Source organism: Musa acuminata, unplaced genomic scaffold (genome assembly GCF_036884655.1).
Source record: "Musa acuminata AAA Group cultivar baxijiao unplaced genomic scaffold, Cavendish_Baxijiao_AAA HiC_scaffold_1139, whole genome shotgun sequence".
Classification (NCBI taxonomy): Eukaryota; Viridiplantae; Streptophyta; class Magnoliopsida; order Zingiberales; family Musaceae; genus Musa; species Musa acuminata.
This window is the reverse complement of record NW_027021351.1, coordinates 2,222,171-2,249,103: the sequence shown is the minus strand read 5'-3', so window position 1 is coordinate 2,249,103 and position 26,933 is coordinate 2,222,171. Positions and strand designations below refer to the sequence as shown.

General features: G+C 33.5%; 2 protein-coding genes across 3 annotated transcripts; both read left to right on the top strand.

Moving 5' to 3' along the window:
* Window positions 1-371: 371 nt before the first annotated feature.
* LOC135671336 (uncharacterized) lies at window positions 372-13,289 on the top strand. Of its 2 annotated transcripts, XM_065179376.1 has the most exons (3): window positions 372-837; window positions 3,598-3,616; window positions 12,918-13,179. In XM_065179376.1, the coding sequence occupies exons 1-3, from the start codon at window positions 518-520 to the stop codon at window positions 12,954-12,956; spliced, it is 378 nt and encodes a 125-aa protein (XP_065035448.1). In that variant the 5' UTR covers window positions 372-517; the 3' UTR covers window positions 12,957-13,179. The 2 variants fall into 2 exon arrangements, 1 of the variants encoding a protein (XP_065035448.1); XR_010512724.1 differs by lacking the exon at window positions 3,598-3,616 and having other exon boundaries at window positions 12,918-13,289.
* A 7,461-nt stretch (window positions 13,290-20,750) lies between these two features.
* Window positions 20,751-25,483, top strand: LOC130494221 (calmodulin). The gene is given in 2 exon segments (NM_001422324.1): window positions 20,751-20,970; window positions 24,911-25,483. Coding segments are annotated over 2 exon segments (450 nt in total). The 5' UTR covers window positions 20,751-20,894; the 3' UTR covers window positions 25,285-25,483.
* The last annotated feature ends 1,450 nt before the right edge of the window (window positions 25,484-26,933 follow it).

Here is a 26,933-nt window from a genome sequence, read left to right as displayed (position 1 = left end):
TTTATTTTATTTTTTTATTATTTTTAATTGTTTATAAATATAAATATATTAGTTTTATATTTTATTTTAATATTTTTATATGAACAACACAAAGATGTGAAGTTTGGTCCTCACTTTCACACCCTGTGGGGCCCCTGGTGGTCTCCACCGAGTCAAGTAAGAATCGACCTTTGCTTTTTCCCTGGTTCCTACTCGCGTGGGTTTGTAGGTGAAGCGTGACATCATCAAGAATTAGTAGATTTATCTTTAAGAAATAGAGAAAGCACTGTAAAAATAAACAGAAAAGGAGTAATAATCGAGAAAAAAAAAATCTACTAATCTTTCAATTTGTACTCGAATTTGTTGTAAGTAACATTTATTCTTGTGGGAAAGGAGGATCGATCAATTATTGTCGCCCACTGTTTGGCGTCTCTTTCTCTTCTCCGTGACGACGATAACAACGAAGACGCCGCTTTACCTTCTTGGCCATCTCACGCCGTCGGTGGATGATCCAGAATGGGACGTGATATGAGATGAAATGGATGCGTCGGCCGTCTCCATCAATGGAATCGTGAGAAAGACGAATGGGTTTGTCGATTTGGGGGAGATAAAAGAAGGAAATTTATTACCAAGATATATATATGTATTCTTGTTGTCGACCCAAATAAGGCTTGTGTTCTTGGAGGAGGAAGGCTGTGGTGGCGGCGGCGGCGATGGAGGCTACCAACACGAGGCCCTTGATGCAGAAGGTGTACCACGAGAACTGCCCCGGCTGCAAGCAGGAGCAGAGGAGCGACGGCCATGTGGGAATCCCGTACAGGGAGTTCTTCTGCATCTGTGTCCTCATACTCTGCTACGGTAAGTGAAACCTTGCGCCGGATCGATTAGATAGCAATTTTAATATTGTTGTTTCTTTCTACGAGTTAATAATTCATCGAAAGTATCCTTTTAGTTTCTCATCTCTTCTAGTTCTTTCTTCTTCTAAGTGTGATTTAATTGATCTAGGAAAAAAAAAACGGTAGCTTTTTTTTTTTTTCACTTATGCTTTGTAGAGTTTTTTCTTTTTGTAGGTCATGAGAAAATCTATTACTTGGAACAAAGAAAATTAATCTTTTTGAGCTGAATTTAGTAGAGATTTCGTGGTAAAAAAACAACTATAGCTTGTAGCTTGTAGCTTGTAAAAGAAAAGATGAAGTCCATCCGCTTGTAGCTTGAATCCAACTATAGCTGAGTTGTAGTGAGGCAAGGTATGCAATACCGAATGGTACCGTTCGGTATGGGCGGTATATACCGGTCCGACGATATACCGGTACGCGGATCGTCCGATACCGATATATTGCTACAGTATTACACTGTAGTACTGTTAATACTATAGCAGTGCTACAGTATGAAAAAAATTATAAAATAATTCGGTACATCAGGGTGTACTGCTCAGTACATCGATACTGTACCGTATTGAATCAACCTCGAAACATCGATACGGTACGATATTACATAACTTGCAGTGAGATACTGTTACTATGTCTCCTCTTGAGTTTAGTATCATCCACCTCCTCTTCACAAAAGGTTTGCTCTTGGGGTCTATTTGATTTTGCTTACCTTTTACATTAAAGACATAATAAAAGCACATTATAAGTTTAGTATTTGTTGCTATTTTTGTATTACAAGAAATATGTGTTGGAATATCCATTTCTATTATTTAAAAGGGGAGCTCCTGGATTGTTCTAATTCATGCTTGGTTTAGTTAAATGTTGGTCTTATATTTGCGTCTTATTTATCTTAACAGAGCTCGGAAGAATTGTGTAACATGATAATAGAAGTACTTGATTATCTTCGGCCTATATATGTAGTACATAATTATGAGACATGAACTATATCGCACGTAGATTATATTCAGTTTGCAAACCTAGTGTATGAGGCTCCCGCCAATGCAAGACAAAAGAGTAACCTTACAATTCTACCACACCTTACCTTCTCGATATTCTTATCCCGTATTATCCAAAATCTCCTCATAGTAATGATTATAAATAAAACATTATTTAGAGTTGTTACCATCTAAATTGAGGTGTTTATGTATGAGAATTGCTAGAAGATAAGCAGAAGCTGAATTATTCTGTTTCCAGTAGTGGAATGATCATTTCATATACTACATGACTTAATCTAATGTTTAGGATAGTTAGAGAGTGATGGACTGTCCATATCCAAGTATTCTCGTCCCTGAAAACATTTAATTTCTTTTAGTGGCATACTTATCAGTTAAGGAATAGAACATGTTGATATGGGCACTTCCTGCCATTGTTGAACATGTTGATAGGAAGGTTGTACATCTTTTATCCTGTCAAAGACACTGTTTATTTAAGAATGCCTAAATTACAGAGATTCATTGCACTTATAGCTGCATTTCACAGGCACCAACCAAAAATACTTATATTCAGATAGCATTTAAGGATGCATGCCAGGGCATTATTCTTGGCAGCATGACCTCTCTCAGTTGGTGATTGGTATAACTTGTGTCATCTGTATGAAATGCAAATCATAGAAAAAAGCAACTAAGAAAGTACAATTGTAAAATATTTACCTCTTCTGGTGTGAGGTCCACTTTTTCCAGCATTCCTGTGGTGGGATGACCCAATGAGGAAAAGATGAGGAAGAAATAGCACTTCAGAAGATTGAAGCCAAAAAATGATGTTTAAATCTGTGCAATAGATTTTAAATCACAGTTTGATGTGGTCTTGATGTTGAATAGGTTGTTTTGGAATATATATGTGTGTGTACGTATATAATGTATATATACATGTATATGTATATATATACATGTATATATACATACACATATAGATATAAACATATATATACATATATATATATATATATACATACATATATACACACACATATATATATACACATATATATACACACACATATATATATACACACATATATATACATATATATATATATATACATATATATATATATATACATATATATATATATATATACATATATATATATATATATACATATATATATATATACATATATATATATATATACATATATATATATATATACATATATATATATATATACATATATATATATATATATACATATATATATATATATACATATATATATATATATACATATATATATATATATACATATATATATATATAATGTGTGTGTGTGCATGCGCGCAAGTACACTTTTGAGTTTTGAGAACCTTCTGCATGAATATTTCTAAGTCAAGTTTCTGGCACATCTAACCTAAATTAATGATTACATAAGAGTCATTAATATGTGTTCTCTGCATGATGCCTCAAACACATTATATTCTGGTGTTCTCTTAGCTACATGTGAGGTGGAAAGAGAAATGGAATTTATAAAGCTCAAATGACGATGAATTGTGGCACAGATATTCAAGAACTTATGCAAGCATACATTCCTTTTTTAGAATTATTATTTTGTGCAAACAAATATATTCTAAGCTCGCCATTAGAGCCAGTACACAATTCTTTCTATTTTCTATGTTTCACTTTTCTTTTATAATGCTATATCTTATTTAATCTTCTTTCACCATGTCTAACATCTTGTGTTTGTTTTTTTCAGTCATACCAGCATTATCATGGTATGTGCAAGAACATTTGATTTTACGAATTTCCTATTGCAGTAAATTTGATATTGCATCTAATGGATTCTGACATTACAATGTTTATACTATCTGGATTGACTCCAAAGTAGCAGAATACTGGTTTTGCATTTAGTTGGATTTATTATAGAACAAATAAAGATCCATCGTCTTTTAACATTACTAATACATCTTGTTTTTTCCTGTCATTTTCAATACCATGCTATTATATTTTCACGAATATCAGGATCATCAGTATAAGCATCAAGAGAGTCAAGATTTTCAATATACCAAGTGTGAAGAAAAATAAAAAATTCATTATTTTTTCCATGGGTTGCCGTCTTGATCGATCATGCATACATGTCCATGGCTGAACTAGTATGTACCAACTGGTGCCAGTTTACTAACACCTAGTATACCAATATGTACCAAGGACTTAGAAAAAGGAAGAAAAAGGAGAAGAGGAAGGAGCATATGATGGTGGAGGAAGAGGAGGAAGGAAGAGAAAGGAAGAAGAAGAGGAGGCGGTAGAAGAAGAGGATGAAGAAGAAGGAGGCAGAGAAAAGGGGAAGAGGATGTGGTGGAGGAAGAGGAGTAAGAAAGAAAAAGAGGAAGGAAGAAGTAAAGGCGGCTGAGGAAGAGGAGGACGACGAAGATGGAGGAAGTGGAAGAAGGGGGAAGAGGAAGCAGTGGAGGAAAAGGAGGAGGAAGAAGAAGAAGAAGAAGAGGAAAATGAGAAGAGGAGTAGAAAACATTCCTGAAATGATGGCAGGTGGCAGTGGTTCTTGGGCTCTATGTTATAGCTAAGAGGGCTCAGGTGTAACATCTCCCATTTTTTTTAAATTAGTAAAATGTTTATTTGTAAAAATAAAAATTATTGAATAATTATTTTATATTAAATAATATTATATTAAAAGTTTATGACTAGGAACCTAAGAGTAAATATTAGAAGTTTAATATAATTTATGAAAGATTCAGATTTAAATTAAAAAATAAAAAAATAATAATGGACATGTGTCACTAGCTAACCTAAGGGTACCACTTATCTTTTCTCTAAAGATGACACCTAGCCCCTTTCATGCATGCATGACATATTGTAACTTTTGCATTAGCCAAAACCCAAATAATTAGATGAAAGGTTAAAGAAAACAAACCCGAAGAGTGTAGCCAACGTGAGTTTGAGAAAAGATGAAGAAGAAGAAGAAGAAGAAGAAGAAGAAGAAAAAGAAGAAGAAGAAGAAGAGCTTGAGGTTTTTCATCAATTTTCCCATATTTGGGATTCAAATAATTTGAAGGCAAGTGTTCTAATCCCATCCCACAGTAACCTTAATCTCTATTTCCATTTTATTCTGCAAAATTTGAAAGATTTCAACTGAGAACCAGACCTTCTTTCGTTTTGATATAAAGCTATGAATCTGTAATTTTTCGATAATCTGACCTCTATGCAATGTTTCGATCATAACATTTTGTAATAAACTCTGATTTAGACAAAACCTATTCCATTTGAAAGTAGACAAGAAAATATTTATTTTGATATAAAGATCGAATGATTTGGAGTTTAAATGCCTACTAAGACTTCTGTCTAAATTAACCCTACAGATTCTGCAAAACAGGGACTGAAATTTCTGACCTCTTGTTGCTTAACTACTTATAACTTTCTGCTGTGAACTCAGATTCATACAAAGTATGATTTATTCGAAGCTAAACTCAAAATTCTTTCTGTATATACCTGATTTGAAATTTTTGGAGTACAATTGCTAACTGAAACATCTGCTTTCATCGACCCTATGGATTCAGTAAAACAGAGCTAATATTTTCAGACCTTTCGCTACGAAATTATCTGTAACTCCCTGTTGTAAATTCTAAATCTTGTAAAACTTGATTTGCCTAAAACTAGATTGACAAAGCTTTCTAATGACACCTATTTTGTATAAATTGGAGCACAATTGGTTATCCAAATAGTTCATACAATATTCCTATCAAATTCTGCCAGAATCGAGCTTTGGTCGATTTCGGCAAACACTCTACAGTTAAGCTTTACATTATTACCTTAAATTTCTGTATACTTTTGTCCTTTATTTATTTGTACATCTGCAACTATCATCTAAAGTTCATGTTTGCATCGTAATGATTCGGCACATGCATCCTATTGTTCCGCATTTGCTTTCGATGTGTGCCTCTTCCAGTTTCATTTCTTTGGACATTGAATTCATCTAACTTTCTTATTTCAATTGAGCCATATGTGATTTCTTGAAATCCTTGTATGCCCTTGCTTTTGTTTCCTTTCAAATCTAAATACATTTGTGAAAGATTATGTTTGTATCGTATTGACTCGAAAGGCATATGTACATTTTGTTGTTCCGCATGTGCTTCTAATATATGTTAATTTCATTATTCATACTGTCCCTTTGTACTTCGGTGTTTGTGGGATAAATGTGAACCTTTGCCAGAAATGGTAAAGGGAGTTATGCTTAGAGCCCGCGATGCTCTGCCGACCCCCTATGACTTCACTCAGACGTGGGTGGATGGAGCTCCCAGACGTGGGAGACTTATGTTTGGTGGTCATTCAGAAATGGATGGACCATATTATATTATGATCTCACTTCACCTTCTATGTGTTTGATATGATATCCAAAGCTTTGGCTATGTTTCTATGCATGCTTTGGATAAGAATGAAATGAATGCATCGTCATGTGACATTTGAGCTTCTATTCATGTTTTGTTCTTTGATATATTTCCGAAATGTTATAAGTCTTTGTTATACCTTGAAAACTACCATATGTCATCGATATGCTCCTTATGCTAATGATATGCTCCAATTACCTTTCCTCGATTGTATGAACAAAACGTGCTTCGAACGATACGACATTGTAATTCTGCATTCAAACAAAACATGCTACTGTTTCATCTTGTATCTCTGCTTTGTATTTCGATACCTTATTTGTTTGAAACTTGTCCTCTTTGCTATGGATATGTTAGTCATTTGTTGAGCTTTATATGCTCACCCCGTTGCTATATAAATTTTTCAGAATAGCTTATCGCTCGTTAAAATATGTAAATTGGGTTGAGGTAGTGGAAGACTAGAAGATTTTGGGGCAAATATTTTGTACTTGATAGGTTGATGTTGTATAAGCTCTTTTTGGGTGTAATGAAATATCAATGACAAATCTAGATTGATGTATCTTGTAAATATTTGAAAAGTACCTCTTACGTCAGGATTTTGGAAATGTTAAGTTTAAACTGTGTACTGATATAAACATGTAGTACATGTTGATTTTGTGATTGCATTAATTACCACGCTTATGGATTTATGATATAGTTATGGTTTAGTTAAGTTGCTTTTGGATTTTAAAGAATCATCTAGTGACATGATGTATGATTATAAACTGCACAGGTTTTGTTAATTATGGATTGTAGAGGTGAATGACTTGAATATTTTTCTTAGTGACCTCAAATGTGTGATTGGATCCTGGATTGTTTGTTAAATTATAATTTTATCAATCTTGAGTTAGGTTCACACCTCCTAAATGAAAATTAAATTTGGGAGGGGCGTGACAGAGTGGTATCAGAGCATGGTTTGAGGATCACTGAAATATTTGATATGTTGACGTGTAAAATATATTGAGGTCTAGTGAACTATAGTGATTGGTGGAAATTTTCTTTGATGCATTTTAGGAATCTTGGATGACGAGGACATTTAGTCCTCCTACTTCATCTGCTTTTGATTAATTAAGTGTGATAAAAGTGTTGATCGGGGATATTAAATCATAGTGGCACAGTAGAAGCGTGGTGAACCTAATACATTGGTGGCAAAAAACAAAATAGATGATGCGATTGGAGAAAATATTTGATGTACGAAATTGTTCTGATGATCAAAAGAATTTCTAGAGATCAAGGACAAGAATAGCAAGGACAAGTTTACCAAAAAAAAAAAATATTAGAAATGAATCAGAATGTGATAACAAGAGGGTCAAGACATCATCGATTTAAAAAGTGAAGTCACCACAATAGATTTAATCCTGTGTACGATGCGAGTTAAATTATGAAATAAGTTTGTATTTGTAGGTGACTGGAGCCTATTTTGCTTGTGAAAATTTGGATCATAAAATAAAAGATTGCCCTTTGGACAAGAAGAAAGAATCACTGTCTTATAAATCATCAGCCCATGTCAGAGTGTATGTTATCACGGAATATGATTCTAAAGCTTTTGAATTAGTGGTCGAAGGTACTATTCATATTTATGAAAGAATGCGAATATTTGTTTGACCATGCGTCTCATCTATGATTTGATTCGTAATATTTTGCTTATCACATGGGCATTCAACCTAAACCACTGGATTATATGCTATATGTAAATATGGCTATTGGGGATTGTTTAATAACAAACTCGATCTGGTCATCTTGTTTGATTTCTATTGGAGAACATGAACTTCTTGCTGATTTGGTTATCCTAGATATTTAAAGTTTTGATATTATACTAAGTATGAATTGATTCTCTTCCAATCATACCAGTATAGATTGTTATACAAAATGATCACTTTGTGTATACTAAATCATCCCATCTTTTATTTTGAGAGTATTGACATGATTTACCTCCTTGCCTGATGTATTTCCATATGACTTGCCTGGTTTTCCTCCAGATAGAGATGGTGGATTTACTATTGATTTGGCCCCTAGGATAACCCCAATATCTAAGCCTCCTTACAGAATGGCACCACTCGAGCACGAGGAACACTTAAGAAATATATTATCCATACTAAGAGAAAAGAAGTTGTATGCAAAGTTCAGCAAATGTGAATTTTGGTTGAATGAAATTGCTTTCTTAGGCCATGTGATTTCAGGGAAGGGTATATATGTTGATCCAAAGAAAGTGGAAGCTGTTGTTAAGTGGGAAGTACCAACAAACGTGACAGAAGTTAGAAGCTTCTTGGGCATGGCAGGTTATTATAGGAGATTTGTGGAGGGATTTTCTTGAATCGCTTAACCTCTCACCAAACTCACTCAAAAGAATGTGAAATTTGTATGGGGTGATGATTGTGAGCAAAGTTTTCAAGAGTTAAAAAGGAGATTGACTAGTGCCCCTATTCTTACTATTCCAAGTGGTGATGAGGGATTTATGGTTTACAATGATGCCTCAAGAAAGGGCCTTGGATGTGTTTTGATGCAAGAAGGGAAAGTGATTGCTTATGCTTCTAAACAACTAAAGAGTTATGAACTGAATTATCCAACTCATGATTTGGAATTGGCAGCAATTGTTTTTGCTCTAAAGATTTGGAGGCATTACTTGTATGGATGAATATTTGAAATCTTTACTGATCATAAGAGTTTAAAGTATATTTTTACTCAAAAAGAGTTAAACACGAGACAGCGGAGATGGATAGAACTTCTAAAGGATTATGATTGTACCATTCGTTATCACCCGGGTAAAGCTAATGTTATAGCATATACCCTTAGTAGAAAATCTATAAGTTTTATGGCGATTTTGGTTGTGAAGCAATGAAAGTTATTAGAAGAGAATTATGATTTGAATGTTATGAGAAAAGGGCAAGACTCAATGATATTAATGGCCTCCATCCAAGTGCAATCTGATCTCATTCAACAAATTAAAGGAGGACAACTACGAGATCGACGCTTGATCTGCTTAAGGAATGAAGTAGAAAAGGGATTGAAACTGAATTTTCGAGCTTCAGATGATGGCCTATTGAGATTAGGGAATAGAATATATGTTCCAAATGACTCAGATATCAAAAATCAAATCCTGAGGGATGGTCATAATTCAAAGTACACCATACATCCTAGTAGCACTAAGATGTATAGAGATCTCCAAAGTCATTATTGGTGGGAAGGCATGAAGAAGGAGAATATATGTTTCAAAGTGTTTGACTTGTCAGCAAATCAAAGCAGAACACCAAAGACCTGGAGGTTTGTTGCAACCTTTAGATATTCCTGAATGGAAATGGGAATGTATTACCATGGACTTTATTTCAGGACTACCCCGAACTTCAAGAAAGCATGATGCTATTTGGGTTATCATTGATAGGTTAACGAAATTTGCACATTTCCTATCGATCAATATGACTTGTTCTCTTGATAGGCTTGCAGATTTATATATAAATAAAATAGTAAGACTTCATGGTGTTCCAAAGGAGATAATCTCTAACAGAGACTCCAAATTTCTATCTAGATTTTGGAGAATGTTACAGGATTTTATTGGCACTAAAGTCAAGTTTAGCGGTGCTTATCACCTTCAAACTGATGGTCAATCAAAAAGAACCATTCAAACACTTGAGGATTTGCTTCAAGCCTATGTTATGGATTGGAAAGGTGAATGAGATAAAGATATCTCTCTTATTGAGTTCACTTACAATAATAGTTATTATTCACGTATTTAGATGGCTCCTTATGAAGCTTTATATGGGTGAAAGTGCAGGACGCCTATATGTTGGGAAGAAATTGGCGATAGAAAGTTATTAGCACCAGAAAAAGTACAAGAGACTACTGAGAAAATTTAACTTTTAAGAAAAACGTTAAAGACTGCTCAAAGTCATCAAAAGAATTATGCTGATAATAGAAGACAAAATATTGAGTTTCAAATCGGGGATTTTGTATTCCTGAAGGTCTCCCCTTCTAAAGACATTGTAAGATTTGGGAAGAAAGGAAAGTTAAGCCCAAGATTTATTGGACCTTTTGAGATTCTTGAGAGGGTTGGTTCTGTCGCTTACATGATAGCCTTGCCACCATCATTGTGCCATATCCATGATATATTTCATGTTTCAATTATCAGAAAGTATATACCTGATCCCTCTCATATCATTAAGTATGAACCGATGATGATTGATAAAGACTTGTCTTATGTGGAAGAGCCCACTCAGATTGTTGATAAAAATATATATATCTTGAGGAATCGGATCATCCCTCTAGTTAAATTGATATGGAGATATCATTCTGGAGAGGAAACAACTTGGGAGCTTGAGGAAAAAATGATGAAAACTTATCCTCATCTTTTTGTCAAATGAGGTCTGATAAATTTAGAGGACTAAATTTTTCTTTAAGGAGGGGAGAGTGTAACAACTCCCATTTTTGAAAATTTAGTAAAATATTTATTTGTAAAAATAAAAATTATTGAATAATTATTTTATATTAAATGATATTATATTAAAAGTTTATGACTAGGGACCTAAGAGTAAATATTAGAAGTTTAATATAATTTATGAAAGATTCAGATTTAAGTTAAAAAATAAAAAAATAATAACGGACATATGTCACTAGCTAACCTAAGGGTGCCACTTATCTTTTCTCTAAAGATGACACCTAGCCCCTTTCATGCATGCATGACACATTGCAACTTTTGCATTAGCCAAAACACAAATAATTAGATGAAAGGTTAAAGAAAACAAACCTGAAGAGTTGCAGCCAACGTGAGTTTGAGAAAAGATGAAGAAGAAGAAGAAGAAGAAGAAGAAGAAGAAGAAGAAGAAGAGCTTGAGGTTTTTCATCAATTTTCCCATATTTGAGATTCAAATAATTTTAAGGCAAGTGTTCTAAGCCCATCCCACAGTAACCTTAATCTCTATTTCCATTTTATTCTACAAAATTTGAAAGATTTCAACTGAGTACTAGACCATCTTTCGTTTTGATATAAAGCTATGAATCTGTAATTTTTCGGTAATCTGACCTCAATGCAATGTTTCGATCATAACATTTTGTAATAAACTCTGATTTAGACAAAGCCTATTCCATTTGAAAGTAGACAAGAAAATCTTTATTTTGATATAAAGATCGAATGATTTGGAGTTTAAATGCCTACTAAGACTTCTGTCTAAATTAACCCTACAGATTCTGCAAAACAGGGACTGAAATTTCTGACCTCTTGTTGCTTAACTACTTATAACTTTCTGCTGTGAACTCAGATTCATACAAAGTATGATTTATTCGAAGCTAGACTCAAAATTCTTTCTGTATATACCTGATTTGAAATTTTTGGAGTACAATTGCTAACTGAAACATCTGCTTTCATCGACCCTATGGATTCAGTAAAATAGAGCTAATATTTTCAGACCTTTCGCTACGAAATTATCTGTAACTCCCTATTGTAAATTCCAAATCTTGTAAAACTTGATTTGCCTAAAACTAGATTGACAAAGCTTTCTAATGACACCTACTTTGTATAAATTAGAGCACAATTGGTTATCTAAATAGTTCATACAATATTCCTATCAAATTCTGCCAGAATTGAGCTTTAGTCGATTTCGGCTTTCCTTGTTACTTCTCTTTGGAAATCAATTTCGGCAAACACTCTATAGTTAAGCTTTACATTATTACCTTAAATTTCTATATACTTTTGTCCTTTATTTATTTGTACATCTGCAGCTATCATCTAAAGTTCATGTTTGCATCGTAATGATTCGGCACATGCATCCTATTGTTCCGCATTTGCTTGCGAGTGTGCCTCTTCCAGTTTCATTTCTTTGGACATTGAATTCATCTAACTTTCTTATTTCAATTGAGCCATATGTGATTTCTTGAAATCCTTGTATGCCCTTGCTTTTGTTTCCTTTCAAATCTAAATACATTTGTGAAAGATTATGTTTGTATCGTATTGACTCGAAAGGCATATGTATATTTTGTTGTTCCGCATGTGCTTCCAATATATGCTAATTTCATTATTCATACTGTCCCTTTGTACTCCGGTGTTTGTGGGATAAATGTGAACCTTTGCCAGAAATGGTAAAGGGAGTTATGCTTAGAGCCCGCGATGCTCTGCCGACCCCCTATGACTTCACTCAGACGTGGGTGGATGGAGCTCCCAAACGTGGGAGATTTATGTTTGGTGGTCATTCAGAAATGGATGGACCATATTATATTATGATCTCACTTCACCTTCTATGTGTTTGATATGATATCCAAAACTTTGGCTATGTTTCTATGCATGCTTTGGATAAGAATGAAATGAATGCATCGTCATGTGACATTTGAGCTTCTATTCATGGTTTGTTCTTTGATATATTTCCGAAATGTTATAAGTCTTTGTTATACCTTGAAAACTACCATATGTCATCGATATGCTCCTTATGCTAATGATATACTCCAATTACCTTTCCTCGATTATATGAACAAAACGTGCTTCGAACGATACGACATTGTAATTCTGCATTCAAACAAAACATGCTACTATTTCATCTTGTATCTCTACTTTGTATTTCGATACCTTATTTGTTTGAAACCTGTCCTCTTTGCTATGGATATGTTAGTCATTTGCTGAGCTTTATATGCTCACCCCATTGCTATATAAATTTTTCAGGATAGTTTATCGCTCTCTAAAATATGTAAATTGGGTTGAGGCAGTGGAAGACTAGAAGATTTTGGGGCAAATATTTTGTACTTGATAGGTTGATGTTGTATAAGTTCTTTTTGGGTGTAATGAAATATCAATGACAAATCTAGATTGATGTATCTTGTAAATATTTGAAAAGTATCTCTTACTTCAGGATTTTGGAAATGTTAAGTTTAAACTATGTACTGATATAAACATGTAGTACATGTTGGTTTTGTGATTGCATTAATTGCCACGCTTATGGATTTATGATATAGTTATGGTTTAGTTAAGTTGCTTTTGGATTTTAAAGAATCATCTAGTGACATGATGTATGATGTATGATTATAAATTACACAGGTTTTGTTAATTATGGATTGTAGAGGTGAATGACTTGAATATTTTTCTTAGTGTCCTCAAATGTGTGATTGGATCCTGGATTGTTTGTTAAATTATAATTTTATCAATCTTGAGTTAGGTTCACACCTCTTGAATGAAAATTAAATTCGGGAGGGGCGTGACATCAGGCGACAGCAGTTCCAAGGTGATTGTACTATCGTCAGGTACCGTTAATTTGGGCGATGGTACCATCCAATGTTAATATTATATGGAGTTTTTTTTACTTTAATTTTAAAGTCATTTGGGGTCTATAAATACTTTAGCTATTCTTGTATGGAATTGTAAGAATTAAGCATAAAGGGGAAAGAATTCTAAGTTATAAAAATGTTGAAAAGATTGAGTTCCCTTGAGCTTAGAGGTTATTCTAAGGGAGGTGTGTGAGGGTTGCCTTGAAGGATGTAAATGTTATCTCCTAAACTTGTGAAAAGGAGAATGATTGTAAGAGGGTAGTTAGTCTTTGCCCATTGAAGGAAGACCGGTAGTGGAAACCGATGGCCTCAAGTGAAGAGAAATCGAGAGTGGATGTAGGTCACGACGATCGAAGCACTATAAAAATCTAGTTTGTATTTACTCTAAGTTTTTCATCTTAATTTCAAACTAATTTCTTACTTTCACTATGCTGACGAACTTGTTTCAAGTTAACATCTTTCTGATATCGATTTTCATCGAACATAATTTTTCAAAACTGACATTTTTATCGTAAGCACAAGGCATAATTTTTATCGATTTTCATGACATAGTATGTCATATTAATAGCTTCGGCCAAAAAATATTTGGATATGCTATATTCATTAAGTATGGTTCTTACCATCTCTTGTAAAATCCTATTTTTTCTCTCAATAACTTCATTTTATTATGGATTTCTTAGAGTAGAGAAATCATGATCATACCTATTTGAATCACAAAATTCTTAAAAATTATGTTTTTTAAATTCACCACCATGATCAATACGAATAAAATAAATCATAAAACCTTTTTCATTTTGAACTTGTTTGCAAAACGTTGTAAAACATTTAAAACAATTACTTTTATGTACCAAGAAGAATGTCCAAGTATATATACTATAATCATCAATAATCAAAAAAGTATATTTACTATCTCCTATACTTGTAATATCAATTGGTCCAAATAAATTCATATAAATTAATTGTAACTATCTAAAGCTACTCACTTGATTTTTAGGTTTAAAGCTATTCTTTATTTGTTTACCTAGTTGGCATATATCACAAACTTTATCTTTGACAAATTTAATTCTAGACATTCCTCTTACAAGTTCTTTAGTTGCAATTTGTGAGATCAATTTTATACTTGCATGACCTAATCTCTTATTCCAAAGCCATACATCATCGTTTAAAACCGAAAAATAAGTTTATCATGAAAATCATCAAGATCAATAGTATACATATTATCGCTCCTTAAGGCAATCATAGATTTATTTTATGTGTTATCTCTATAATGTAAGTATTAGATTCAAATTTTATGTTATATCTCTTATCACACAATTGATTAATGCTTAGTAACTTGTGTTTTAAACCATCTACTAACAAAACATCTTCGATCAAAAGATTTGATTTATTATCTATATTTCTTTTACTGATAATTTTTCTTTTATTGTTATTTTCGAAGGTGACATATCCCCCATTTTGGCTAATGAGTTTCAAGAAATGTGTTGGATCTCCGATCACGTGCCTTGAGTGATAGAAATAATAGAAGATAAGAACAAGAAGCTTTATTGTAGAAATGAAATAGCTTTAGCTTAAATATATTAACATGTTCCCTCTCCTATTTATACAGATTAGGAGGAAGAATTTCCCTCAACAGAATAAACAGAATAGAGAGATTTCCTCATATAGTTGGGGAAATCTTATCTTCTATCAAGTTGGGAAAATCTTATCTTCTATCATGCCCCCGCAAGATGGTGCTCCTGATAAGGATACCAATCTTGGATCGATGCAAAGAGGGCAAGAGCATATCGCTGTTGTTGCTGCGATTGTTGTTGCTGCGATTGCTGTTACTATGAGGGCACAAGTGTTCCCTTCGTTCTCCTTGCGTCCGCCCTTCGTTCTCCTTAAGTCCGCCGACTGTTGGCGGATCAGCGAAAACTACCGCGGTGAGGAAGATGAGGATTGGCTGTGGAGCCTCTCAGGAATGTGACTATAGTGACGTTGGTCGCTGGCCGAAGGCAAGGGCGAAACTTCGCTTTTCTCAACGGCGTTGGTCGCTGGCCAAAGGCAAGAGCGAAGCTTCACTTTTCTCAGCGGCGTTGGTCGCTGGCCAAAGGCAAGAGCGAAGCTTCGCTTTTCTCACTGCTCTGATACCATGATAGAAATAATAAAAGATAAGAACAATAATTGAAGAAGCTTTATTGTAGAAATGAAATAGCTTTAGCTTAAATATATTAACATGTTCCCTCTCCTATTTATACAGATTAGGAGGAAGGATTTCCCTCTAAACAGAATAGAGAGATTTCCTAATATAGTTGGGGAAATCTTATTAAAGACATACTTACAAGAGAGGGGTTTACTTTAAGTACAAATTTAATTTTAGATCATTGATCTATTTTTCTTTACTTTTGGCATTAAATCATATATGGTTCATTTAGAAACTCAAACCAATTTATGAGAGCTATATTTTTTAAATAAACATATATAAGCATAATGACCATATCTTCCACAAAAATTATATTTAACTTTAGGAGGAATATGTAATATAGATCCTTTTACAAATATAGTTAGCTATTATTGAGTGTTACTACTCATGAAGTCGATTCCTTCTATACATAACCTTTATTAGTAAGAATCATATTTAATGATTTACTTTCAATTTTAAATTTTTTTAATATTTATTATAATAACATATTTTTCTTTTTGAACGAGTCTAACTCATCACATTTAGTGTAAGATATTAACAAGCAATTGTTATACTCATTTTTTTATTTATCATATTCACTAAAGAGAGATACATGATCATTTTTTAGTAATTTATATTTCTTACCGATTGTTTTGAGTTCATCATATAAATCATGAAATACATCAAGTAATTCATTATAAAGTAAAGAAATTTCAGTTGAGTCACATACCTCATTGTTGAAAGTCATCAACACTTAGTTTGCTACTTCGTCTTCATTGGTTTGCTCTTCGTCTTTTGATGCACTTGATTCATCTCATGTTGGCTTGAGTGCTTTCTTCTTCTTTTGTGCTAGCAACGTCTTCTTCGATTATGAATAATCATTTTTTAAGTGTGCTAGATTTTGCATTCATAACAAATTATTATATCCTTTTTAAGTTCATTTTTATTATTAGATTTTTGTCTTACAGAAATTATTTTGTTCCTTTTCATGAATTTTTTAAATTTTCTTGTGAGGAGTGCTAAGTCATCATCATCACTTGAGCTTTCACTCTAGTGGTTTTCTTTGGTTCTAAGTACAATATCCTTCCTGTTCTTTGGAAGGTTTTCCTCTTATTCATGATGTATCTTGCAAGTTATTTCATAGGTCATTAATAATCCTAGGAGTTCTTTAAGAGGAAAGTTGTTCTAAGTCCTTTGCTTCTTGAATTGTAGTTACCTTTGGATTCTAACCTTTTGGAAGAGATCTTAAAATTTTATTAACCAATTCAAGATTAGTATAATATTTACTAAGAGCTTTCAAGCAATTGACAACATCCGTAAAATGAGTATACGTGTCACTAATGATTTTGCTTGGCTTCATTCTAAATAATTCATAACTACGTACCAAATGATTAATATTAGATTCTTTTACTATCTTCGTGAGTAACTTCAAGTGTGTGTCCAATTATCATGTGTAGTTTTACATGTAGAAACATAATTAAACTTATTTTTATCTAAAGCACAAAATAAAGTATTCATAGTTTTAACATTTAAAGAAAATATTTTCTTTTTAAGATCATTTCATTTATTTATCAGTTTAAAAGATTTTTAAAAACCATATTAAGTGACATTCCACAAATCAAAATCCATAAAAATCAAGAAAATATATACTTGTGTCTTTCAATAAGTATAGTCCGTCCCACTAAATATATGAGGACGAGTGATAGAGTAACCCTCTTGATTACTAGAAATAACCATTTAATCTCTCTTGGGTGTTAAACCGACTAAGAGAACTAGGCTCTAATACCAATTGTTAGGATCGTAAAAACACTAAGAGAGGGGAGCGGGGGATGAATTAGTATCGTATTATGAAATACCACCTATTGTCATGTATTATGAAATATCTAACTTCACAAAATCAAAACTTTTAAAATTCAAGAAAGCTAAAAATAAATGAAATCTGACAAAAATTTTCATCTATAAGATGAAAAGTTCAAAGTTCTAACCATTTCAGCAGGTATTATCGCTTATTAGTCACGAAAGAAGGCTCTATTAAATGAACAAATATGATACTCTAACATGATAATATTTAAAGAAAACTGGCAACCAGTGAACTCAACCCATCTATGGTGTTTGTGATTACTTACCATCACTTGATTCTCACCTGAACCTCAATGAGAAGGTGATTACTCGACATCTCCTAATTCTCACTTCGACCACAATGAAAAGAAGGGGTAGATAAGGATGTGAAATCAGATTTGTTGAATAATGATAAAAAAAAATTTTAAAATAAAAAATATGCTCAAAGATCAATAAACTAAAAACTATACTAAAGAAATCAATATAAGATTTAATATGATTTGATAAATCTCATATATATATATATATATATATATATATATATATATATATATATATATATATATCCATAGAGAAAAATTAAATTCTTCATGTGAGATCAATTACAAGAGGTTGAGTTATCCCAATCCAAGCATGACTTTTTTTAGACCCTATCATATAAATTTCATAGAATTCACATCATTTTTCTCCTATCCTCTCTAAAAACTCCATGGAATACTTTCCTTGGACTTGTTAGAGAGAAACTATTAAAAGTATTTTTTTCACATCTTACTCTTTCCCATCAAAACTTGTTAGAGAGATATTTATATAAAAACCAAACTCTAATAATTAGGATTTTCTTTCTTCACGAGACCTTCTTGTATTAGGATTCCTTATTCTATTGAGATACTAACTTCAGAAATCTCAAAATAATTACCAATCATAATAGTCTCTACCTTAGTGAATATTTTATCTATTTTTATGCCTCATAAAGCCTTCTAATCTTCATTGCTCATCTTTCTTGAATCTATGACGATCAAATCTTTACAACTCTTAAGTACACTATTTGAAAAAGAAGAAAAAAATTTTAAAACCAAAAGAATATCTAGAAATCAATAAGTTAAAAAGCGTAAAGCCGACATAAGATTTAATGTGGTTTGATAAATCCCACCTATATCCATAGAGAAAAATTAAATTATTCATCATATAAGATCAAGTACAAGGTTTTGAGTTATCCTCACTCGAGAATAACTTCCTTAAAAACCATCTCACATAAATTTTGAAGAATTTTATATATTTAGATACTCTCGATATGCTAGAGAGAAACCCAAAAGGACTAAAACTATTCTTCATATCTTAATTATCTTATCAAAATACAAAGATACATAAAATATTTATAGAAGAACTAAGTCCCAATTATCAAGATTTTGTTTTCTTCATAAATATTTATTCTTGGATGCTTACTTATAAATTCTAAAATACTTATCGATCTTAATAATATTTTATAATATTTTTATTCTCGATGAAGTTAGTCTGCAAGTGTTTCTTTGGTCTATGGTTTATGGAGGAATTGCTACTGTTAGGATCTGCCAATTTGGATTTATGTTATTTCTACGCTTCATTTTGCTTTTGTGCTTGTCATCAAAATCCTCATTGATTGATTTATTTATTTGTTGTAATAAGACACTTTACACTGGTTTATTTTAATTCTGATTTAATAGGATACATATATAGATTTTACAATCATGTATCTGAGTTACATTTTCTTCAAAGTTTTCTCCTCTACCTTTTTTTTTCTTTGGGTTTTTCATTACATTTTGCATTACCTGTCATAGAACAGCATTTCAAAGGTTTTGCTTTCTGATTTAATTAGTGTCCAGGAAATATCTTATAATATGTTTGAGGAAAATTAACAAATATACATTTCAGATTTCTGTACCTCCTTTGCAAGGAATTACTGATATTCTCTTATACTTGTTCCTAGTTAGATTGAGCTAAGGAGAAAATATTACGACGATAAGCATAAAAACTGTTATATGTAATATGTAAAATACTTTTATGTTAGGATTGAAATTAAATAGCATTACATTAGTTTTACGATATGTATCTTTTGATGTAATCTGAAAAGGATATCACCTTTAAATCTAAAATCACTGTTAATATAAAAGGAGAACTAGACTTTCTTCTCTTCTCTTTTGATAGTTCAAGGAGACTGAAAGAAAAACTATAATATCTCAACTGTATTCTCTACGAGATGTGTTGTTTAGATAGACCCTAGAAGTCCTATCTATTTATAGGTAAAAGTTGAGGGTTATGATAAATTATTAGAAGAATTCCTACCATCAAGAGCATCATCCCCAAAGAAATTTTATTATAATATAGATTTCTTTTCTGTTGATCAATATATATTATCAAAATTTAATTAGTTTTATTATATATCTTATTCAATTATAAAGGATCACGTAATCTAACAATAAGAAAAGATCTTTTGAGCTTCATCCTTTTCGGGTCATTATTATTTGATTTGGAACCAAAAAATTCTTAGGAAAATGAGAAGAAGAAAAAAACCATTGTCATTGATGGCAATCAAGTAATGGACAAAAATTTTTTTTGCAGCTAAATAACTATTCCTACAGGAAATTCTAATGAATGGATCAATCCATTTTAGTGGCATGAGTTCATTGCAAATATGTTATTTATTGGTTTTTCTTTCAATCGAGGAGATGTGCATTGAATCTGAGCGCGGTCGTTTCATGCGGAGGCATAAAATTATGGACGGTTTACATGACAAGTCCGTCTTCAGTTAACGGTCAGAGATGGGGCAACGTAACCTTCGTCTCTCCATCTCCCGGTCAACGCATGGGGTCAAGACTGGAATTTTACCCATAAATGGCCACTCAGTTGATGACCCTAAATTTACGAATTTACCCTTCTTTAAGATTCGTGGACACAGTTGAGTCCCACATCAGCCGCTCGATCGGAATCTGACGGTGCTGACCGTACCGGTGAATCCGTCGTTAATTCCGTTTCGCGTACTTCACGAAACGGGAGCGACGAGACAGGGACGTTAACGCGCGTTACTGTCTTCTACTAGTTTCCCAAGCGGCCTCTCGCGTACCATCGTCTGTGATGGAAGGCTGGGGTGGGACCCATTATCCTCGCCAGCCACAGAAGGGGTAGATGTAAGTTGGTGTGCCCAAAACGTTCCACCGTGGGGCCCTTGTAATTTGGCCGTTATGTGACATGGTGAAGGTGGTGGTGGAATCGATCTCTGCGGTGTGCGAAGTCGAGGGCATAAAACGCTCGCGTCCTCTGCTTCGCCACCTCTTGTTCCCCTTTTGTTCCCAGATCTCCCTAATTTTCTCTTGCGAGTTCGATCGATCGATCTGCGGAGGCGGCATGGCCGAGCAGCTCACCGACGACCAGATCGCAGAGTTCAAGGAGGCCTTCAGCTTGTTCGACAAGGACGGCGATGGTCAGACCCTCTCGATCCCATTATGCTCTCCTTCTTCTTTTTTTTTTTTCCTTTTTCTTATTTGTTAGACCTGTGCAAAATGTTGTTCTTTCATGGTTTTTCTATTCACCTTTTGGTGTTTGATCATGTCAATTAGACGTGTTGGTACTTGAGAGTTAACAAGTCTAAAAATCTCTTCATGCTTTCCTTGTGAGGTTAAATTGCTTGATAACTTTCGATGCTTTATTACAGACAGGCTGTTAAGTGTCATTCCGCTAGCTTTTCTTCTTTTTTTTTTATTGGAGATATTTTATGATTATTCACAATCTTTTCTTCTTTATTTTATGATTACTAGATCTACAGCTTTCTTCTTTCTACAATACCAAAAGATCACTATTTGTTTCTACTAATTTGACCCTACTGCTGATTTGGTGAAATCTGATATGTTTTGAGTGAAAAATCTGTCTGGCGATTCTTGTATCTCTTAAGTAAAACTTATACCTATATGTATGGTTTTCAGGACCATGTAGATAATTCTTTTGCAGCCAGAATAAAAATTACTTTTGAGATGAATTCATCTACATGAAGGAGTCTCATTTTTGGTGTACCATTTGCTATAATATTGATGTTAGCAATTTTTGTCTCTCTTCTCTCCAGTATTGCTAATGCTCATGTGCCATGTAGTGAGCATCATGATTCCATCTCCACACATCTGACCATCTGTTTGCTCTATAACTTTTAATTTTTCTTCTGCTAGATTATCTTTCCTTTTACTGATCCTCATTTCTGAAAGACGTGGAGTACAAAGTATTCATCATAACCATGAACATATAAAGAAAATGTGTATTATGCTGCCTGTTGGCTTTTTTTTTTTTTGCACTTTTAGCAAAGGATGGTTGCAAATGAATATTCCTTCTCATAAATAAAAAAGAAACATTTGTAATGTGTTCGTTTTTGGATTATTTGGTTGTTCCTAAATTTTTTTTTATAAGATGCATATTACCTGCATAATTTGAGAGGATTCATGTTTTGGTATCTTTTTAGTACACTGTCATTCCTAGCTAATGCACAAATGCAAACTGGAAGTGGTCACAGTATTGCTCCATAATAGTTGGATGCAATATTGATGAGATCACTATTTATTATCAGAGACCAGGTGGGGGAAGTTACCTACTTTTGAGTTTTATTAGCTGTTACTACAGTATCAACATAACATCAACCCAAATAACCTTTTTTATGTCTTGTTGTTTCCAATAAATGTTCCCTTCAAACTATTTGATGTGCTATTACTTTGCTATGATGAGTCACTGATAATTTCTTAACTATTTCTGTGGACCTGCCCCAATAATCTTTGCTAACCACCTAGGTCAAAAGAGAGTCAAGTGCATGAGTCAGACTACAAAGGTTGTTTGTTTGTTTGTTTGTTTCATTTACATATTAAATTAGTCAATAAGATTATTCAGAGTTTTAAATAAGAAATAAACCATAATTCTGGAGGCAAATTCATCCTTACCATGAAGTTTGCCTCCTAGCTCATAAAAGATTTAGCTCAGCCTTATTAAGTTGTTTATTTCAGCAAGAAGCTTTTACCTTTCCATTTTTATCTAAAACAACATGGTAGATATCACCAGCCATCTTGCCATCTGGCATATTCTTCAGAAATTATCTAATGGAGAAACCAAATGTTTTGCCGTACTTGGTAAACTGTGGTTATTGGCTACTTTCTGAAGTAGTCGATGCCCTGATGGAACCAAGCTGGTCTCACTGACTGGTATCTGAACCTGGCATTTTATTTAAAATTGTAAAATGGAAGTTTCTTTTTTGCTTCTAAAATGTAATTCTGTAGCTAAGATGTAGGTAACATTATGAGTGTGTGGTTGATCATCGGAAGAGCCTCAGCATTGTGATGCAAGAACTATTCAAATGCTCGATCTGATGACTCAAGCATGGCCTTTGCTGGAATTCCCTGGTTTTTTTGGGTGTGAATCATTTTTAGGTCTTTTGATAATTATTGATTTTATTAACAAAGTCAAAGCAAGGCCTCAGCACAACACAATATTGGCAGATTGGTTGATACTATTGTCCATTATGTGTCATACTGATCTCACATTGTACATGATCATGGAGATGCGTGTTTTCTTACTTGCGTTTGTACACATGCAAGTTTATGGAGAAGTGCAGTGCATTTATTAATTCATATCTAGAATGTCCTAGAGAAAAAGAACAGAGTTTCAGATGAAATTTTAGGTAGATTATCAATGAAATGGTTCGAATTGTTTAATGTGTGTTTATGGAAGGTACTTAAAGAGGTTAGCAACTGATTATATCGTTTGCTATATTTAAGTTGTATGGAATGCTTAAAAAGGTTAACAATTGATTATATTGTTTGCTATATTTAAGTTGTATGGAATACTTACATTAACAATTGATTTGTTCATGTGTTGTTACTCCTGAACACCAAGAACCCTTTTGGGAGCCGAGGAAGATAAAATCTTGGATGGTTTGATATGCAATGCTCCAATAGTCCCATATCAGGAGTTGATGATGGGTTGTACTAGTATATAAGACTGAATTGGTTTAGTTTAGTACTAATAATCTGGTCATATGTCTTTAGAGTTATGCAGTTCTAGACTCATTATTATTCCAAGTTATTATGTCAGTATGTCCATCTGGCCACATGATGTCTGATAAATGTGCTTTTTCTTATATTCAGCGTTGTGGAAATGTGGGGAGAATTAGAGGGAATAATCTCTGTGTGATACATGACAAATTTATGTTTCAAATTTCTTGTGTATGGATTTGCATATGTATAGTTTTTAACTTGTTTTCCTATCTTCACTTTTTGAATTTCTCCAGGTAATTTCCAAGATGGAGATATGGAATATCTATCAAACTGAATGATTTTTTATTTCTTTGATTATGGTGTATCTTCACTCATATTTAGATCAATGAAATTATCCCTGAGTACACAGGTGATTATGTTCAGTGATGGCAACCACTCATCTTGTAAATGTTACAACTTGTTAGGATGGTGTGCCTCCTATCAAACAACTTTTCTAGGCAGATTGCATTGGTTGGACAGGGGACATGTTGTATCACAACTAGGAACAGAAGTGATACATGTAAAGTGAACATTGCATGCGTCCAAGTTGTTTGCTTTTCATCTTGTTGCTCTAGTAACTGTCTATTTGGATAGTGACTTCTATTTAGACACTAAATGTTTTTTGTGTTGTATAGTATAGACAAATCATGTATTTAACTACATATGTTAGTTATACGTTGTGTCTATGAATAAAGTTCTTTGAATTTATAGCAATTGTTTTGTTTGATAGAGATAATAATGGCTATAAGATTGCTTCTCGAATGCTGTTATTAGGACCTTTTTAATTATCTACTTGACAGATTCATTCAGACACTGTATATGCTTCATTTCAAACTTGTGAGCTAAACCTCACAGTTCTGTTAAGTGGAAAACATGAGATTCTATTTCTCCTAGTGGTAGCAGCAGTTATATGCTGTTAATACGATTGAGCATATCAAAGCCATAGGGGCTTGATCATTTTGATGACTGATGTCTATCTAGCCTACCTTATTAGTTAACTAATATCTGTTTACAGTTTTTAAGGGTTCTGTATTGTTTGCCTAAACATAATCAGAATAATTCTAGAACTGCATAACCCGAAAGACATATGACCAGATTATGGTCTTGGGCTCAAATTCCGCCTTTGCCGCTTATACATTTGGGAAAAAAATTCTAGTTAAAGAAAATGACCTGTAGTTTTGGATGGAATTCAGTCGCAGATTTGAATAGATTTTTTGTTGCTGAATCTTGGCTTTATTCGTAAGCTAAGAAAAAGTCTTTGAAATTAGATTAACTTGTCAATTTTTTAAATATGAAGAATAAAATTTCTAGTTATATATTTTTTGAATTGGATTTTTGTTCTCTGTGGAATTCCAACAGGCTGTATCACAACTAAGGAGCTTGGAACTGTGATGCGTTCTTTGGGTCAGAACCCTACTGAAGCAGAACTACAAGACATGATAAATGAGGTTGATGCTGATGGCAATGGTACAATCGACTTTCCCGAGTTTCTTAACTTGATGGCTCGCAAGATGAAGGATACAGATTCAGAGGAGGAGCTGAAGGAGGCCTTCCGAGTGTTCGACAAGGATCAGAATGGCTTCATCTCTGCTGCTGAACTTCGTCACGTCATGACCAACCTCGGCGAGAAGCTTACAGACGAGGAAGTTGATGAAATGATCCGTGAGGCCGATGTTGATGGTGATGGTCAAATCAACTATGAGGAGTTTGTGAAAGTGATGATGGCGAAGTGATTCCTCACAATAAGATAGAAGTTGGCGTGAGTTGTAAAATGTCATTTTATTTTCCAGCCGGTAGTTACATCCGATTAGCCTTAGTTGGAAAATTAGAACTGGGTGTCCTTCATCAGTAATTGTTTCATTAAACTTGACTTTGTTGCTTCATTAACTTTAAAGCGTTTGCGTTTGATTTCCGATGGAACTATTTTATATAAATATTTCTTGCGGTCTTGTTATAATTTTTACGTCTTGGAACATTTGCCCTTTGCTTGACCAAGCATACCTATGTGCTTCGCTTGCAATTTGTTTCCTTGTTTAGTCATTGGAAACCCCTTAACTAATTTTGTGCTTATGCTTATAGTTCAGGTAGTTTACTTGTTCCTTTTAGAACACTTATTTATCATCTCAGCTAACTGCTTGTACTACACTACAATCCATCATCTTGCTGCTTGGGTTGACACAGAGTTATCACTTGTTTTTCATGTGACATATTTGTACTGATTAAGTTATATTAGGAGAGAGAACTTTGCACTTGATAGGGGTGGTAATTATGATAAGACTCTTGTAACAGCAGCTGACGCCTCTGACAGACTGACAACACTTGGCCAGCATGGGCCAAAACGCCAATCGAGGCCCATTAACGATCGCTCAAGCTCGCCTCCTCACGACACGTCAACCGTAATGTCAGACGCCATCAGATGTACGATCCTGCTCCCTACGGACAGGCGCTCCAGGTAACGCTAAGCTTCCGTATAAATACCCTTGTGTTCTAAGCAAAAAAGAAAGAGAAAAAGAGATCACGCCACTCCACATCACTAATTTGATCGTCGGAGAGGTCGGGCCGAGCTTTCGACCTGACCCGTGTGCAGGACCGGAGACGAGGCGCCTCACACTGGGCGCGCAGGCGAAGGGCACCCAGGAGACGTTTGGGCGATTCCCCGACATTCAGACCCGAACAAAACCGCGTCGGCCCCGAGGACACGGCTTAAAGGTGTTTACACTAACAGCACTGATTAAGATATATTGGAAGAGAGAACTTCCTGCTATGGGGGAATTCTCTCGAACTCTCAAAAATTTTGGGGAGATCAACAATTAAGGAATAGAAAATATTTGATATTTTTTTGTTTGTCTGTCTATAGAGAAAATTAAGTTCATCACTAGATCTCTTATAGTAAAAAAAACCCACTTAAAGTGTCTCTTTGTATCTCTATTTTACTAAGATCTTGAGATATGTATTTATAGTAATAACTCTTAATTTATTAAAAAAATTTAATGTAATTAGAACTTCTTCAACTTGTTTGAATTTAATTGGTACACAAAATATTTATCAATCCTAATAATCTTCATATTTATGAGGATTTTTTTACTTTTTACCTACGAATTTCTTTAGATTCATTCTAGAAAAATCCGGAAGCACCTAAATATTTTTCTTTTGCCTCTCTTTTATTAAGACTTTATGTTATAATACACCGTGTATTTATCGCATAAAGTCCTAATTCACTAACTAATTTTGAATTTAATTGATACATATAAAATATTTATCAAACCTAATAATCTCCATATTGATGAGTATTTTTTTTTTTACTTTATTCCTTCGACCTTCTTTTTGAGAAAAATTCAGAAGCACCTAAATATTTTCCTTTTTCCTTTCTTTTACTAAGACT